Below are 16,820 nucleotides of genomic sequence, written 5' to 3' on the forward strand. Positions count from 1 at the left end.
TTGACTACACTTGGTGGAGAACCTACTGATCTACTATCCAGGAATCATTGCATATCATTTACTTCTGGTTAACGAAAAGCCAATTGCTTACAGCGACCAGGTGCCTAAACCGACTGACAGTCCGATGGCTAGGGGTGCAGAGCCTGCCATCGGTCCGGTGTTTGTCTGTCGTGGCCAAGACACAGAGGACCAGCTGGAAGGTTGCGAAGAGCTCAATAGCAAACCCCTGACCGACTTTCACTCCGCTACTCAGCTATAGGAAAGTAAAAAAGTATTGGATTACACCGTGAAGATGGATTTAATAAGATTATATTACTACAGTCATATCACAGGAAGATAGCGTAATAAATGCAATTTCAAGACCTTTCAATATATGGATGAATTTTGTACAAAGTGCAATCGTGATTTTCAAAGGAAAAAGACATAACCCGTTTATCGAACGCTGAGCTGAGTGACACTACGTGGGATATGTTGTCAGATTGGGGGGTGCTTTTTTTTGTAAAATTGAACAATTAAATGAATAAAAAAGTATAAACTTTGCTCTCAGGTCAAGATTCTTGTTATTGCACTGCTACCTGTACATAGCAAACTGTTAATATATATTCTCAGAGACACCCTTTGCAACCCAAGGACACCACTGAAAATCTTTACATCTTTACATCTTACCCTAATATATGCCAGTGGGATTTTATTGTTATACAAACAAAAAAGAAACCGGAAAAAGGAAAGACTAAAACATGAGTACAAATGCTTATCAATCTTATCAGACAGTTATCCACATAATGCAATCCTGAATTGATATTACATTTAAAACAACTTACCATGTTGAGTCCCAGTGTTGATTAGGGGTCAGGACTGACTTTGAACATAATGCCACTTGCCAGCACAGCTCCCAACATCTGGGCAATGATATACATGAAGGCCCTGAAGAAACTGATCTGACAGCTGACCAAAAGTCCTAAAGTAACAGCTGGGTTCAGGTGGGCTCCACTGATGTGCCCCAAACTCTGAGCCAATGTGGCGATGGCCAGGCCAAAAGCCAAAGCTACTTTAACCTCTTGGTCGGGGAATCTGTTATGCTTGTTTCCAATGGCAGAGGCTATGCCAATAAAAACAAAAAACCGTCATCCCAAGGAACTCGGCCAATACTGCCCGCCAAAACGACCAACTTTTTTAAGCTCTCGCGCCATTACGAGTATTGTTCCTTCTCTGCCTTTTAGCTGGTAAATGAAAATGCCAGCTAAGCTACCACTTATAAACGCTTGGTGAAAGATGGTTGACAGGAAACTGGTTTTTAACAAAGCAACCACAGTTTTAGACCAGAAAATGGCAGGAGGAAGGAGGTAGTTAATTGCTAACTGCCTAAGAGATAATAATGTCATCTAACAAGGACATTAAGATCCAGTAGATCCATTTTTTTAAAATCAAGATCTTTGCCTTCTTGGGAGCTTTACGTTCCCTGGATCCTATGCTGTCCAAATGTATATTGCACATAAGGGACACACTATTAAACATTTCTGGGTTTAAGACCTGGATGCATACACTGTCTAGACTAGACTAGTTAGTCATCTCATTTTTTCTTGAAGACTGGTGCGTAACTTTTTTAATTCAGTTTTGAAAGTGAGAATGATTAACCCATTACAACTGCTGGTTGGTAAAACAAGTTATTAACATGGTGGCTTCTGTTTACATCAAGATGTCATGAACATTTGGTCTCACTTTATATTAGGTGGACTTAACTACTGTGTACTTACATTTAAATTAATAATTTGATACAACGCACTTATTGTGTGTACATGCATGTTGTAACATTGTACTTATATATTTTAAAAATACCTATAATGTAATTAATTTCTTTAATTACATTTATAATTACACTGTTTACCCATCTCTTACACTTAACCAACCTCTTAAACCTTAAAAACCTTAAAAAAATTCTAATATGATTGCACTTAAATCTGCAACTTGGTGTTTGATAAGCACTATATCAAACACATAATACACAATTAATAGCTTTTAGAAACTTTTAAGTTCCTTTCTTGACAAATGTTGTCAGAAATGGAAAGTTTCTGAAAGTGCCACCTAATAGGAGCGAATTTTTTCATCCAGGCCATATGGCATTTTACACAACAGACAAGATTGCTTGCAAATATCAGGCGGATTTTGCTGAACATTTGTGTCTTTAGGCTTAAGACCACTTTTATCCCACTTTTTACTGTCATTTTAGGCTAGTGTTTATATCGTGACATGAATATTCGTCATCAGAAGAGTGCACACATACTGTATGCATCGTCCGGTTTTGTAACTGCTGTGAGCTACTTTTGCTTTACTTAGTTTGGCCACAAAAGTGTCAACAGTTAACTGGGCCATTGTTTAACTCTTGAAAAAGAAATAGAGGAGAGAGAACGAGAGCAACACAACTGAACACCACTCCCTTTTGAAAATATGTACCCATAAATACATTTCTGCAGCACCTTTATTACAAACAGTACTTACAGCACGTTTCGTGGTATTTTCAAAGTAAAGCATCCATAGAGTATGTGACCCTGGCGAGTTTTTGTCACGTTGATATAGGTAAGTATTGCTGTGTTTGTATTACGTTGCTTCAGATACGTATTTTGGTGGTTCATAATTCAAATATCAGAGGAGTGTTGCTAAAAATAGCTGTTGAAAATAGCCTATGCCTATACATCAAACTCAACCCTAAACCTACCCAGTGGGTTCAAAAATGAAGTACAATTGGGCTTTTCTACATGTTTTTAGGATGTTATGCCCTTACATGAAGCTTCATAAATCAAAACTAAAATCACCTGACCCTGAGCCCTAAAATCAAATCTCACCTACACACATCAACATATTTACTGTCACATATAAGCCTTTTTGATTACTGAGAATACAAAAAACCTTTACAAGTTGTTGCACTGTACCAAGTCGCAAACGTCATCTGATGCCTTTGATGTATCCTGTGTAGAAACTGTTGACACTTTCACTACATTTTAATCCATCTGTGCAAAAAATAACATTTCATTTCAACATTAACTCTAATTATTTAAATGAATGAATAAATAAATTCATTAATTAAAGTTTGTAATTTAAGCAAACTAATTAATTTAAAAGTATGAAGCAAAGCACACTGGGAAAATTAAACCATTGCATTTAGTACATTTGACTGTTAGTTTTAGTGCACCGTGGTTGCAAAAGTGGACCTGCATCTTCTCTGTACTTAGAGTTCCTCAGATATATTTTCTTTAGTTTCATTTATTTACACACAATGTTAATTTTAAAGATTTCTTTATCTCACAAAATAAGGCTTTTGGTAAAATTGTTACATTATGGAGTTGTAACACAAACTAATACACAAAGGACTAAGTCTGTAGACATATAAGAGGGAACAAACACAATCTAGACACTGATAAGAGACTCTACAGCAGTGATAAAAGAAACTTGTCTTTTGTAGTTTCACTCTTTCCTGAACAAACTGTTCTGATTTTCTGTCAATTATTCTCCTTTAAGACTTTCAGAAAGAAACGAGACTCTATATTTAAGATGTTGTCAACATACTTACAGTGTAAGGGAAAAAACGAGTTGACATCTATGTTTTGGAAAGAAATGAATCAAGCAAACATAACAAATTAATTGAGAACAGTTTGCATTGATTTATAGTCTTTTTTCAGAACCACAGATGTCACAAACACACTTCACAAGTAATTTACCTTAATTTGTCTTTGTTTTCTTTGCATGTCACATATCTCAAGCATGCTCTTCACTGATGCCGTTCTGTACTCTGTAGCTTTAGATCAAAATATAGGCTAGTGGCAAAGTTATTGGTTGTGATGGAAATGGCAATACAGATGGAAGCCCCTAATGCATTTGCTTCAGTGATAGCGGTGGAAAAATCTGACTGATACTTTAATCCAAAGAGACTTTCAATACATTTAGTACATGCATTCTCTGGGATCTGAACCTGTGAGCTTGGCTTTGCTGGTTAAGCTACAGGAGTCCTCTGGGCATTGCTGTCAGTCATACCACAAGATGGCACCGTGACTCAGCAGGAACATTCATAATCTGTCAATTATGGCAAAATCATAGTTTAAAGCAATGTTAAAACTGTCCCAAAATCCGTGTTTTGTTATTTGTTATTTAAAAATAATGGCAAATAAGGGTTGCACTTTTTTTCTTTTACAGTGGGTGCATTGTACTTACATTCCCTCACAATATACTCACTGATTGGCTGGCAGGTTTGCAGTAAAACTGTTTAATGCACAGGTAGTTCCAAGTCAGTTTATTAACCGTTACATATTAATGTGCTGCTTTAATTGATCAGCTCCTGCTTGATTATTGCATTGAGTACAAACATGGTGTCAGAAGTGCACTATATTCTGAAAATGTCCATGAACAGCATTTCCACACCTAAGGGCATGCGGATGTCTGGGGATTAATTATAAAATTGGGATAATTAAGTGGAATTCAAGGACTATAAATTAGCAACAGGATTAATTGAGAAACCCAAAGAAGTGGCAATGAATTGCTTAATGGGCAATGAATGTCAACACATCTACTGTCAAAATACGGCAGAGAGCAGAGTCCATATTGAAAGACATGTTGAGCATGTATTGAATCACTTGGCCAAGGTGTGCAGAGACCGACAGAGAGGCAACAGAGGAGGACAGAGTCAATGTAATAATGGATGTAGTTCAGGATGTGCAAGGACCCTACAGTAAGTGAGGGTCGGCTTTTCACTGCTGAGGAAACGCACTGACACTATAAAGTCCCCAGGTCCAAGATGGTTTGAAACTTAATTTAAAAAAGCAGGCATGTCAGCTAGACTTGGAAGCAAACTGTAACGTTATGAGCAGAATAATTAAAGAGAAACTGGATTATGAAAGCCCCTGCAGCCAAGTGCAACAAGACTGAGATTGTATTGTGGTGCAATAATGAAGCTTACCTGGGAGATTTCACACAGAATGCACTTTAAAGTGCACCAAACACGAATTGGTCTTTGAAGTGGTAAAGCCGATCAAGAGCCACTACCTTGTGTGACACATGTCAGCAGCTAGGACTCCCATCCCGGAGGAGCTTCACCAACGTGTTGAATCTTCAGGCGCAGCGCACCACACAAGGACGTGTTTGATGACCCAGTCGAGTATGTACCGGGAGCTTGACAGCAGTGTTTACCTGTGCACTGCATGCCACGGTGCGCACCCGATGGCTTGAAAGCCAGAGTAAAAGAACGGCTCGAAGTACACATCACATGGACACATCACATCTGTCCCTGAACCTACCCCATGTATCTCTAACATGCCTAGCCAGACAAAGTAAGAATATGTATAGATCCAAAACATCTAAATCAAAAGCTACAAAGATCACATTACCACATACCAATGCTCAAGGACATTCTGTATAACCTACACTGTAAACTGGACACTGAGATCAGATTAATGACAACCTTTGGACGCCATGGGGTGAGGTGGTGTAAACTGCCTTTCTGCGTTTTGGTTGCACCTGAGATCTATCAACGCAAGCAACATGAGCTGTTAATGGGACTCTGAGGCATAGAGCCCATCGCGGATGACATACTGGTTGTTGGCTCAAACGTAGAAGCCGAGTTAGATCACAACAAAAATCTCGGTGCACTAGCACTAATGGATCACTGCATAGCTGTGAAACTCTGACTGAACGAGAAAATGCTGCAATTCAAACTAAAAGTGTTGCATTTTCATGGGCATATATCATCAGAAAAAGGCTTGCAGATTGACCCAGAAAAACAAACGGATGTGAAAACTATTCAACGGTTACTTTCACATATCTTTCCAAATTTCTCCCATGGCCCTAGGAAGTGTGTGAGCCGCTGCACAAGCTGCTGGGAATAGGTGTTGTGTGGCACTGGCTTCTCAAACATGATGAGGCGGTTCAAGAAAGAAAGCGCATGATTACGAATTACGGATTGCATGTCAAAGGTTTCATCGTTTTCTGTATGGCAGGGAGTCAATTACAGCTAAGTCTGACCATAAGCCCATCGTGACGATTTTTAAGAAATCACTCCTGAGTGCTCCCAAATGTCTCTAAAACAGCTGCAAAACTATAACTTGAATGTTATGTACAAGCCCAGCTCTGAGGTATAGATCAAGCACTAATCTCAATGTGACAGATGCCAGTCTTTGAGGCAAAAGCTGACAGCGCATTGCAGGAGCTGGCAAAGATCACGCTGACTGGCTGGCCACAGGATGTGTTGCATTCAGAATGGCTCGCTATTTAGAGGTCAGTGTGTTATTATACCAAAAGCACTGGGAGCAGAAATGCTGACTCTCATTAATGCGCTCATATTAGAGGAGAGGCCTGCTACAGCCAGGAGAAGCAAACACTGTTCTTACCTAATATGAGAGGTGAGATGAAGGATTATGTGACGAACTGTACTGAATTGTGAGTACGGACCTGTATGCGTCTTTGATGGCAGAGAATTTATTGTCCTAGTGGACCACTACTCGGATTACTGGGAAATTGATCAGTTGCCAGATCTGACAGCAGGCACAGTCATTACGCGCTATAAAGTTCAGCTTGCATGTTATGGACAGCCAGACAATGGGCTACAATTATTCGCTTGTGAACGGTTCAGAAAATGTTCATGTCTTCACCCCAGCACCCCAGTCTAACGGAAAGGCTGAATCGGCAGTGAAGATTGTGAAATCGCTATGTAAGAGAACAAAACTTGACGGGTCAGATCCTTGGCTAGCAATTCTCCACTGGCAAAACACAGAGTCTATGTCCGTGAGACTTAGAACTGGACTTCCATGGCAAACTGTTTACTCCCAGAGTGGTCAAGGGAGTTTCTGAGAAACGGAGGTGGAAACAGCACATGACTAAATTCCATTACTACGCAAGAACGAAAGATCTCCCACAGCTTAATGTCCCACAGCCTAACCCTAACCCTAATGCATCAGAATGAAACCTCTACCTGGAGACCACACAGGCCACACCTGCGGGCTTATGTTGTGGATGTGCATGGTACGTTATACAGGCGCAACCACTTTTCAATCAATCACCTAGAGGCGAAACAAAGGAGAACAGTCAGGGTGCAGGGTACTTTGTTAACATTACATCTGATCTAGCACAGAGTAAAGGACAGTGTAGCGGAAACTATAACAATGCGGGGCTGTCAATCAACCACTGTTTGCCTGCCCTACGATTTGTGACATCACACTGCAGTGAGACTCGAAATGGCACACCTAGTGAAACTAACTTGGTTTTAAAAGGGATCAAAATTTTTTTTTAACACTGTAGGGTGGTTGTGTTCACATACTGCCAACACACATTTATGTGCAAACACCAAAAAAATGGATTTTGCATAATAGGTGCTTTTTTCAATTCACTTTTCAGTAGAGGCACTTTGGCTGATGTGATATAGAATATCTGCAGATCATCAGATCCTCTGTTTAAAATGATTTCATTCCACTCTTGTGCTTCCTGTTGTCTTCTTGCTGTTGACAACCAAGATGTGGCAGTTTGTCGGTGTGGTTTTTGCCCCACCCCTCCTCCACTGTGATTGGTCGGCTGTCTAAAAAGTGACAGGAATGAGCGCTGTGTTAAATATTCTTCAACTCTCACCACCAAGAAAAAAACCTCTCAGTGCTCAGCATGAAATAGACTCTCAGCATGTCATGATACTGCCATCTTAAAAAAAGCATTGCTCCCATTAAAAACTATTTTAAAAATCCTAGGAAAATGCTTTGGTGTACAGCAGCTCTGCTACTAAATTTGATTAAAAGCTTTGAATGTTTTTACCGAAAGGATGAAGCTAAATGGTCAGCTATTTTCAAATGACCTTTAGTGCACTTGCGGCATTCTGAGATGCTTTCATCCTACTTTGGTGCATTGCATTACGTGAACATTGTGATCTACATCTGAAATAAACTTGAGCGTGCAAAAGAGGTGTCAACATTTGTAGTTAGTTTTTCCAATTAGTTGCCAAAAATGGTCAATTCAATTCAATATGAAATAGTACAAATAATAAATTAAAGTTGGCTGTTTTCTAAATTAAGTACTAAATATTTTAACAAGTTGTCTCAGATTACAAATGCTTGTTATTTTTTTACAGACTGTAATCTTTAGAATACATTTTTTATCATGCAAAAAATATATTTATTTATTTTTTTCCTGCTGTCAAACAGTTATATGTGATTAATCGCATCAAAAATAACAGTTTTGTTTACATAATATATGAGTGTGTACTATTATAATTATGTGTATATAAGTGCAAACACTACATTGTTTTGAACTATATCTGTGTGCACTGTGTATAATTATATATATATATATATATATATATATACAAACAGTACATACATATATATTTATAATGCTATTTATTATGCTATTTATAAAATATATGTATATATGCTAAATATGTATAATATAAAAATAATGATCTAAATATTAAGTAAATATTATATATATATATATATATATATATATATATATATATATATATATATATATATATAATTGAGCACAGTGCACACAGATATAGTTCAAAACAAAAACTTTTTATTTTGGATGTAATTAATCATGATTAATCATTTGACAGCACATGTATTTATTTATTTATTATCTGGTTACTCGTTTACGAGCACTGGTTTACTATATGACCCTGGGAACAATAAGGAAAAAGAGATGCGACATTCCTTGGTGTGGAACAGGATACGAGACAGGATAAGATGCACAAAGGAGGAGGTGGGCTTCAGGCTTTATCCATGGGTGGCTACTAGTCCATTAAACATCATTATACGCCATTTCCATAAGCGCGAGATGGCTTATTCACCTGTATCAAATATTTCCGTACATGTGTGGACTGACTTTTTTGTTTATTGACTTTGAGATTCTTCACATCATTCTCTTGTTTTTAAAAACAGCACTTCGCTTCCTCTTCAGAGAAGCCGATGCGAAACAAAATGATGGTCAATCATTAGCAAGCCAATGAAACTAGGACGTGGTCTTAAAAATCGACATCAGTTACATAAATTATTTAAACAATTACACCATTTGAGTAATATTGATATTCTTGTATCTAAATGCTTGTGAAATTACGAAACATGTGAGCGTTAGTTCATGCGTAGAACGTACAGGCAGTTCTTTGATAAGTGTGTGTCGCACAGAGTTTCATGCTGCTCTATGGCTTATTGTACAACGAAAATGTCCAGGTCACATTTAACGCACCATAAAAATGCAATTTTAAGTTTTCCTCAAAATCTCATGCTTAAAATTCTTATTATTTACTCTCCTTATTAAGACCCATGCAAGATTAGAGAAGGTTCAATGCATGCATTCATTTAGTGGATGGTTTTCAAGAAAGACTTAAGACTACAGAAATGTCAAAGTGTAAAAGTGAAACATTGCATTTTGTGCTCTTGTTTTGTTATCTAGTCCTTTAGTTTGTAGTTGTAGTTCCTGTTTCCCTTCTGTGTTTTCCTGATTGTTCTCATTTGTGTCTCACCACCCTAATTAGCTGGAGTATTTATAGCCCTCTTGTTTCCCAAAGCCCCTTTTGTTTGAGTTTACCTACTGTCATTTATTTTCTAACATCACGGTTCAGGTTCACGTTCATAGTTAAAGTCTAGTTTAGGATATGTGTATGTGACAATAAAATACACTTCACTTGTGTTCAGTTTCGACATGCCTTCAGTATATTACAGAAGCAATCATCCACATATTTCAAAGAAAGTAGGCTTTTTAAAAATGTCATGGATATACCTTCTAAAGTAACTCCTCCATTACTGATTAAAACAAAATGCATTTGATTAATATCTTAACAGTTATATATGAGCAACTTAAAAAGTCAGCTGATATTTAAATCATCATTTTGTCTTGGAATTTATTTTTGTAATTCATATAAAACACTTTAGGATTAAACATTATGAAGTTTAATTACAAAAAACACAATATCATAGTGTACACGTTACACAATACAAAGTGAAAAAAACATTCACAAAAACACAAAGTGTTTAAGAAAAAAAATAGTGAAAACTGTATAAATTTCCTGAGGTACATACTGATTCACTAAATAAGAGTACAAACAATAATACAAAACGCCAGCTGTCTCTCTGAACAACTACGAGGACGGTTTTGCATTTGCAATTCCACGCTGTCATATAGTCAATTAAAATGAACGCTATTTCTCTGTGGGGAAAAAGCGGTATATTTACAGATGTTTTGTGCTCTTGAAGAATATCATACACTATCATATCACTTTGATGACATCTCGACAGCAGGGGGATCGTCAGTACCGTTGACGTCGTAGTCTGTGGCCGGGCCGGACACCAGCACCCTCACGCGGTCAGGGAAGTCGTCCAGTTTAGGGTAGAGAAGGAAGTCATAGACCAGCGCAGCTGCCACACCTCCGCACATAGGGCCCACCCAATACACCTGAAAACAGAAGAGAAATCATCTCAAACATCGGCGGAAAACAACCAACTTGTTAGAAGCCTGTTCGCGTTTGTGGGTGGGATTGCTTATGTAATATCCTATAAAAGATTCCCGAGGGCGCTTACTGGTGCTAAAATGCGAAGCTTTTCTGATTTGTTGTTAGCGCACGTGGTCAGTTGCTGCTACAAAAAGTTATCTTTTGAGTTATGCTTTGAAATTTTGTTTAATTCGTTTAAACAGGTTGAAAATGGTTTCTACACCACATTTTGGTCCACTTTAGGCCTTCTGTTGACTGTCAATTTCTAGTAACCCTGACCCCAGCACGACAGTCTACTAATACGCTAATCAGAGTTTCTTGACATGCACTTGCAAATATACTTATAGTCAACAGTATTTCAAAAGTGGACATCAATGTGTTTTGTTCCTCTTTCTCCCAATGTAGGGTATTCTGGGTTTGTTTACTCGTCCCAAATCAAACTTTACTCCCAGTTTCTCTGATATTCTGGTCTCCATATATGACTTGAGTCAAATGTAAGTATGTAATAGCAAATTTTTCCTTTTAAAAATTCGAAGTGCTTATATTAAACATATTTAAGGTAAGAGTTTGTTTGTGTCACTATCTTCATCTCCAATATGTCTTTGAGTACAAACATCTCATGAACATCTTAAAAGACATTTTTGAAATGGCTTTAACACCATATTGGAGGTGAGCCAATACAGGATGAAAAGTTTCCTTTTTTTAGAATCTTAAAGGGACATCAGTGGGGACCAAAAACTTTTGATACTCACGTTCCTCAAAATATCGTCATAATATACGTAAATAACATTTTCGGATGAACTGTCCCTTTAAATATATGTCTCTGCATGTACATGTGCTATCTGGGACTTTAAGTACACTACGTAACCCTTAGCAAACAACACACAAACATGTGATTTAGCTAAGTTAGCTATAGATAATTCTAGACTAGGCATTCATCTAAAACAATATAATTGTTACTCATTAACCATAAAAGTTCAACATGAGCCGATTCTGTCTTCTGATAAGATCCCGAATGGTTTGAATTCAACAAATTAATTCTCTATTGTTTTTAGATATAATGCAAAGGGGGAAAAAGAGGTGCAGTTTTACCCAGTGGTTGGTAAAATCTCTGAGAATCACTGCAGGGCCGAAAGATCGAGCCGGATTGATCCCGCATCCCGTGAAACTGATCTAAACGAGGAAAAACAAAGTCAAGGGTGATTGAATCAGTCATGCTACTTTATTTTTGTTTCTCTTAAAGCAGAAACTAATTTACATACTTAAACATCATGCTGCTTTATGTATTCATATGGAAACCCTGGCAATGTTTACAACAGTTACAGGAATGCTGATGCAGAAAGAGAGGCAGCCGCAGGAGAAGAGTGATTACTCACGGCTGTCAAATGACCCAGGCAGACGCTGAGGCCGATCGCCAGAGGGGCGGAGCCTGACACGTCCTGCCTTCTTTTGTCCGTGGTTGCTATGACACACAACACTAGCTGGAAGGTAGCAAAGAGTTCAATACCAACACCTTGACCGGGAGAAATATCGCTATGGATCTGTAAATAAAAAATAGATTTTGTTAAGATTGTTGTAGAGATTCAAGCGACTAATCTGTATTTCTAGTCAGCATCACAATCCAATTAAAGAGGAAACACTCAGTCGATCGCTTATACAATAAGATACATGGGGGTGATGATGTAAATCATGTTAATCATGCAAGTATGAAATAGTTTTGGGTCAGAGGACAGCAGTCTGGTGTCAAACACGATATGACTCCGTTTACTGGCAAAGTAAATAAGTGCATTACGCCTTCTTGAAAAGTTAAGAAAACGTAATCACTGGAAAGAACGCCGCCTCTGAAGACAGATGATAAGAGTATCGTCAGCCACACACCCATTCACAGACGCACCGAGCTGTGTCAGGAGCCACTATCATGCTTTCATAGATATTTTGAATCACACGTTCTGTTTTCAATTTCCTCTTTAAAAAAAAGGTCTATATGGTTTTTTTTATAATTACATTATTTATAGCTTTACATATTTATAGATATATCAGTGTAATATAGTGCAATATAATTTAGAACTACAAGAAACCAGACACTGGGTTTCTTTGTTTACCAATTGTTTATATTTTGCATTTAGGTAAAACACAAAGCTGTTACCAAAAGTGTTATCTGAACCCTAAAATGGCTTTTCTCGCTTCAACCTCATATAGTCGACTATAAACCAAAGCATAAAACCAAATTCTGATTTGATATTCTTTTACCATTAAAATTCAGTATCTAATTATTTATTTGTGAAATGTAAAAAAATCATACCTTTCCTAGACTTAAAATGTACATACAAATGTTCCAGTTCTCCAGGAGATTCATTGAAAAATGTACATGATACGTACGGCTAAAGAGAGAAAAACTGAATTGTAACTACGGTAATCCTGTAAAAAGAGCAGTCAGAGACCTGAAGGTCAGGGTACTCACCGTATTTAGCCCCAGGGCTTCTCCTTTGGTGACGCCAGACACGATGCCGCTCGCCAGCGCCGCGCCGAACATCTGGGCCACGATATACATCACAGCCTTCAGCAGGCTGATCTGGCAGCTGGCCAGCAAGCCCAGAGTCACAGCCGGGTTCAGATGGGCTCCGCTGATGTGACCCAGGCTTTGGGCGAGAGTGGCAATGGACAAACCAAACGCCAGAGCCACCTTGACCTCCTGATCTGGCTTGTCATTGTTGGCGTTTCCGACGGCAGCTGTAATGCTGAGGAAGATGAAGAGGGTCATGCCCACCAGCTCGGCCAAACGGCCCTCCAGAACGCCTTGCTCTTCAGCTCCTTCATGACGGGCAGCTCTGGGCACGCGGATGTGTTATTGTGGGGTTTCTGAGGGCACTGAGTAAGTTTCTCTGCCAAAAGACAGTATTTATAGGGCAGGTCCTGCTAATGAAACAGGGGCGGGTTTAAGTTACGGGACAGAAGGAGTGTGAGTGAGTGAGAGAGAGAGAGAGAGAGAGAGAGAGAACAAGCAGGCACAATTAATGAGAAAATAGTTTTTGTTCCACCTTTTCAACTCTCATCCTCACTTTAAGCCTAGCTTTAAATCTGGTTTTATTTGAGCCTTGATCTCCGGTTGATTTTGACTTTTATTCTGTTCCAACTTGGAGAACAGACTAGCGGATTGTCACATTTCTCACGTTTTAGAATAATGCAAAGTTTTTACCAAAGCTAAGATTGGAAACTATGTAGTGACTTCAGTGTTGCACGAACAGAAACGTACATTTTAGTTCACCCTTTCTGGAGATTACAGTTCTGCACATCCTGAACTTTCAGGACCGTGAGATACACAAATGGACTGTGACCAGACTTTTGGCTGGACAGTTTGTAAATGTCAAACAGAAAAGCAAAAGTACTTTATGTAATTTTCAGCACACGCACACACACACACACACACACACACACACACACACACACGCAGCTCCCTCTTCTCCTCAGACAATGCAGCATGTTTAATCTCTCTCTACAGTAGCTAAAGAAATGATTTGCACTCTTAGGCCACACTCATATTGTATGAATGATATCAAACTGCATAAAAAACCAAATAGCATATGCAAAGAGCTTTTTCAATTCAATGCTTTACTTTTTTCAAAGTAAACAAACCGGCCAATTGAATCAAACTGGCATCAAAATTGATTAAAAACATGATCGAAATTAAAAACATTAAAAACGTTAAAACCATCACTTGACGTGATTTAAAATCAAACCTATAAATGACATTATAAATAATAAATTGAACCAACGAGCTCCTAATTTCACTAGCAGAAACTGCAGTCCACCGTGAATTTAAAATGACATTACAGCATGTTGATCAAATCTCGACTACTATTTCACATTAAACTGGCATCAAGGTGCCCGCTGGGAATGACACCAAACCGTAAAACGTACTGCAAATTCTTTCACACTTTGCTGTAGTGGTATCTGCATCTGATTCGTATTGCCAAAATAAAGTCTTTAGAGGAGTCTGCTATCAGTGCGTCGAGGATTTATCTGACTCCTGCTGCAAATGAACTTGTGTGTTGTGCCTTATCTCTCTAGAAGCACATGAACGTGTGTTTGCATTGTGTAGGGTTTCCTCACGGTTAATTCATCCTTTTTGGTGATACTAAACTGTGGATTGAAATGCACCTGTACAGCTCCTGCCTAAACTTTCAATTATTTACAATTTATAAAAGCGTTAGAAAATGATAATGAAATACAGTGGGCAGCTGACTATATATATATATATATGCACACAAACACACACAAGACACTAGCAATACTGAATCAAAGCCAAAGTGAGGAATCGACTCTTATATAGCTGGCACGAAGGGTAATGTTCACACAGATTACAGAATATAAACAATGCCATTTTCTGTCACATAACTGGAGAACATCAGGATCAGCAGAAGATAGACGCGTAATCCCAGCAGCTGACAGAGTCCTGGCTTTGTAGATATGTCTGACAGAGAACTGTTGATCTGGGGCCTGTGCCAATAAAGATATGACCCAATCATAAATCACGCATTATCTGCATTCTCGTAATTATTTTCTTACTATTTTCACTACTGTTTGATGTTAATGTGATCGTATTTCAGATGTATCTGAATGCTGGAATAATTGATGGTTTAGCTAGGATTCTGTTCTTTAGGTTTAACTCCGTATTCTGTATGACTGCCATAATAGCTCTTGTGTTCATTTCTTATCTGAAATACAATTCTTGACCTATTTTCAGTTGTAAAATACTCTTGTCACAGATATTTCCAATTGTCTCTGTCGTACAGTATTTGCGCTGATACTGATAACTTGCGTGAAGCACACAGTGTCGCCTTTCAGATACGTGAAACGTAAACAGACTGACAAAAGATTAAAATAGTTTTGTAGGTATCCTGCAGAGCAAAGCAGACATAAGAGAAGTGCTACATATATAAACCATCCCCCCAATTTAGTTCGATGAAGCTAATTATTATAGCATTTAAATATAATGCTATCACCGATTTAATGTTTAGAAATCCACAGGATTCTCTTTGTACACAGATAATGTTGACAGTGTATGAAATACTTTGTGTTCTTCTGAAGGAGCTTGTATCAGCATTAACCAATCTGCCCAGTTATTCTACACTTTTCAGAGCGTTTAAAGTAATTATGTTGGGTAATAATGTGCACTCAGCTGAGTGTGTTATGCGAGCAAGGACTGATTAGCAAACATTAGTTCTGAAAACCTCAGTAAAAACTCATTTCACTCCCTCTGAGATATGTGTAGGATGAGCAATGGCTCTTTAATGGACTGTACGGGGCAGAAGTCAAAAGGCTCTTCATAAATCTCATGTTAAGCAATCGGAGACACTTGAGTCTCTTGGCTGTGTCCCATTAATTCAGACACTTTGCCTGTCAGATCATTATAAACATGCAAGTCATCTTTTTATGATGTTAGGAACACAGAAAAAAGGCACTGCATGGTGTTAAAAAAAAGAAAAGAAATTACACTGTATTTCAGTTATTTTTTAATGAGAATGATTAAATTTGCTTGTGTCTACCCACACTGTTAACATGACCACTTTGAATATTTTTTTGGTGTTTGTAGACAAGCACATTGTGGTTGTTTTAAAGGACCAGTTTAAGGACACGCAGCAAAGTTTCCAAAGATTTATGCAGGAATTACTTTTGAAATTGCAATGGCTGACATAACCATACATGTCACAATAGATGTGCATTAAGACAAGAGAACCCTCACCGATTTCAGAAGCACTTTTAGTGACTTAATTCTGGGCCTACAGAATTTCTTTTTTTTTTCCAGCAGCAGCAAAGATGCATTTGTTGGTTTATTAAATGAGGAAAGGCTATAGCGAATACGCAGGCCCCTAAGCAGAAATTCAATGAAACAAAAGTGAATACACCTGCGATCATCAACAGTGAAACAAAGCCTGTGATCTCCAGTCTGTTCGCATGCTACTTCTGATGCATGAGCATGGTTATAAAATAAATGTTAACACCGGACTTTTGTCTACCCGCACCACAGCCCAAGAACTGAAAAAAAATGATCTGACCTAATAGTGAGACAAAGATAGAAAGGTGGCGTTGCATTTTGAAAGATGTATGAATGAGCCATTTTGCCACAAATCAGTGGCTGTCCTCCCGAAATGATACCTCAGACAGTGCACATGTTTCCCACAACGATAAGATTAAATAGAAGAACATGAAAAGAGGCCTGATGAATATTAGGAACACGTCCTTTAATCAGGAGGGAGTGTGTTGAGTGCATGAGTGCAAAAGGTGACTATCGGTGTTTGTGAATGTGCCAGATGACACGATTACACCGTCCATGGGAACAGAGTATTGATGCTTAAAGCAAGATGAC

General features: G+C 38.2%; 1 protein-coding gene and 1 pseudogene across 1 annotated transcript; both read right to left on the reverse strand.

Moving 5' to 3' along the window:
• Positions 1 to 87: 87 nt before the first annotated feature.
• On the reverse strand, positions 88 to 5,300 carry LOC122361064 (annotated as a pseudogene).
• A 4,359-nt stretch (positions 5,301 to 9,659) lies between these two features.
• Positions 9,660 to 13,303, reverse strand: LOC122328731 (aquaporin-1-like). The gene is given in 5 exon segments (XM_043224609.1): positions 9,660 to 10,416; positions 11,546 to 11,626; positions 11,830 to 11,994; positions 12,915 to 13,231; positions 13,234 to 13,303. Coding segments are annotated over 5 exon segments (780 nt in total). The 5' UTR covers positions 13,271 to 13,303; the 3' UTR covers positions 9,660 to 10,236.
• Between the last annotated feature and the right edge of the window lie 3,517 nt (positions 13,304 to 16,820).

The sequence above is a fragment of the Puntigrus tetrazona genome, chromosome 2 (assembly GCF_018831695.1).
Source record: "Puntigrus tetrazona isolate hp1 chromosome 2, ASM1883169v1, whole genome shotgun sequence".
Taxonomy (NCBI): domain Eukaryota; kingdom Metazoa; phylum Chordata; class Actinopteri; order Cypriniformes; family Cyprinidae; genus Puntigrus; species Puntigrus tetrazona.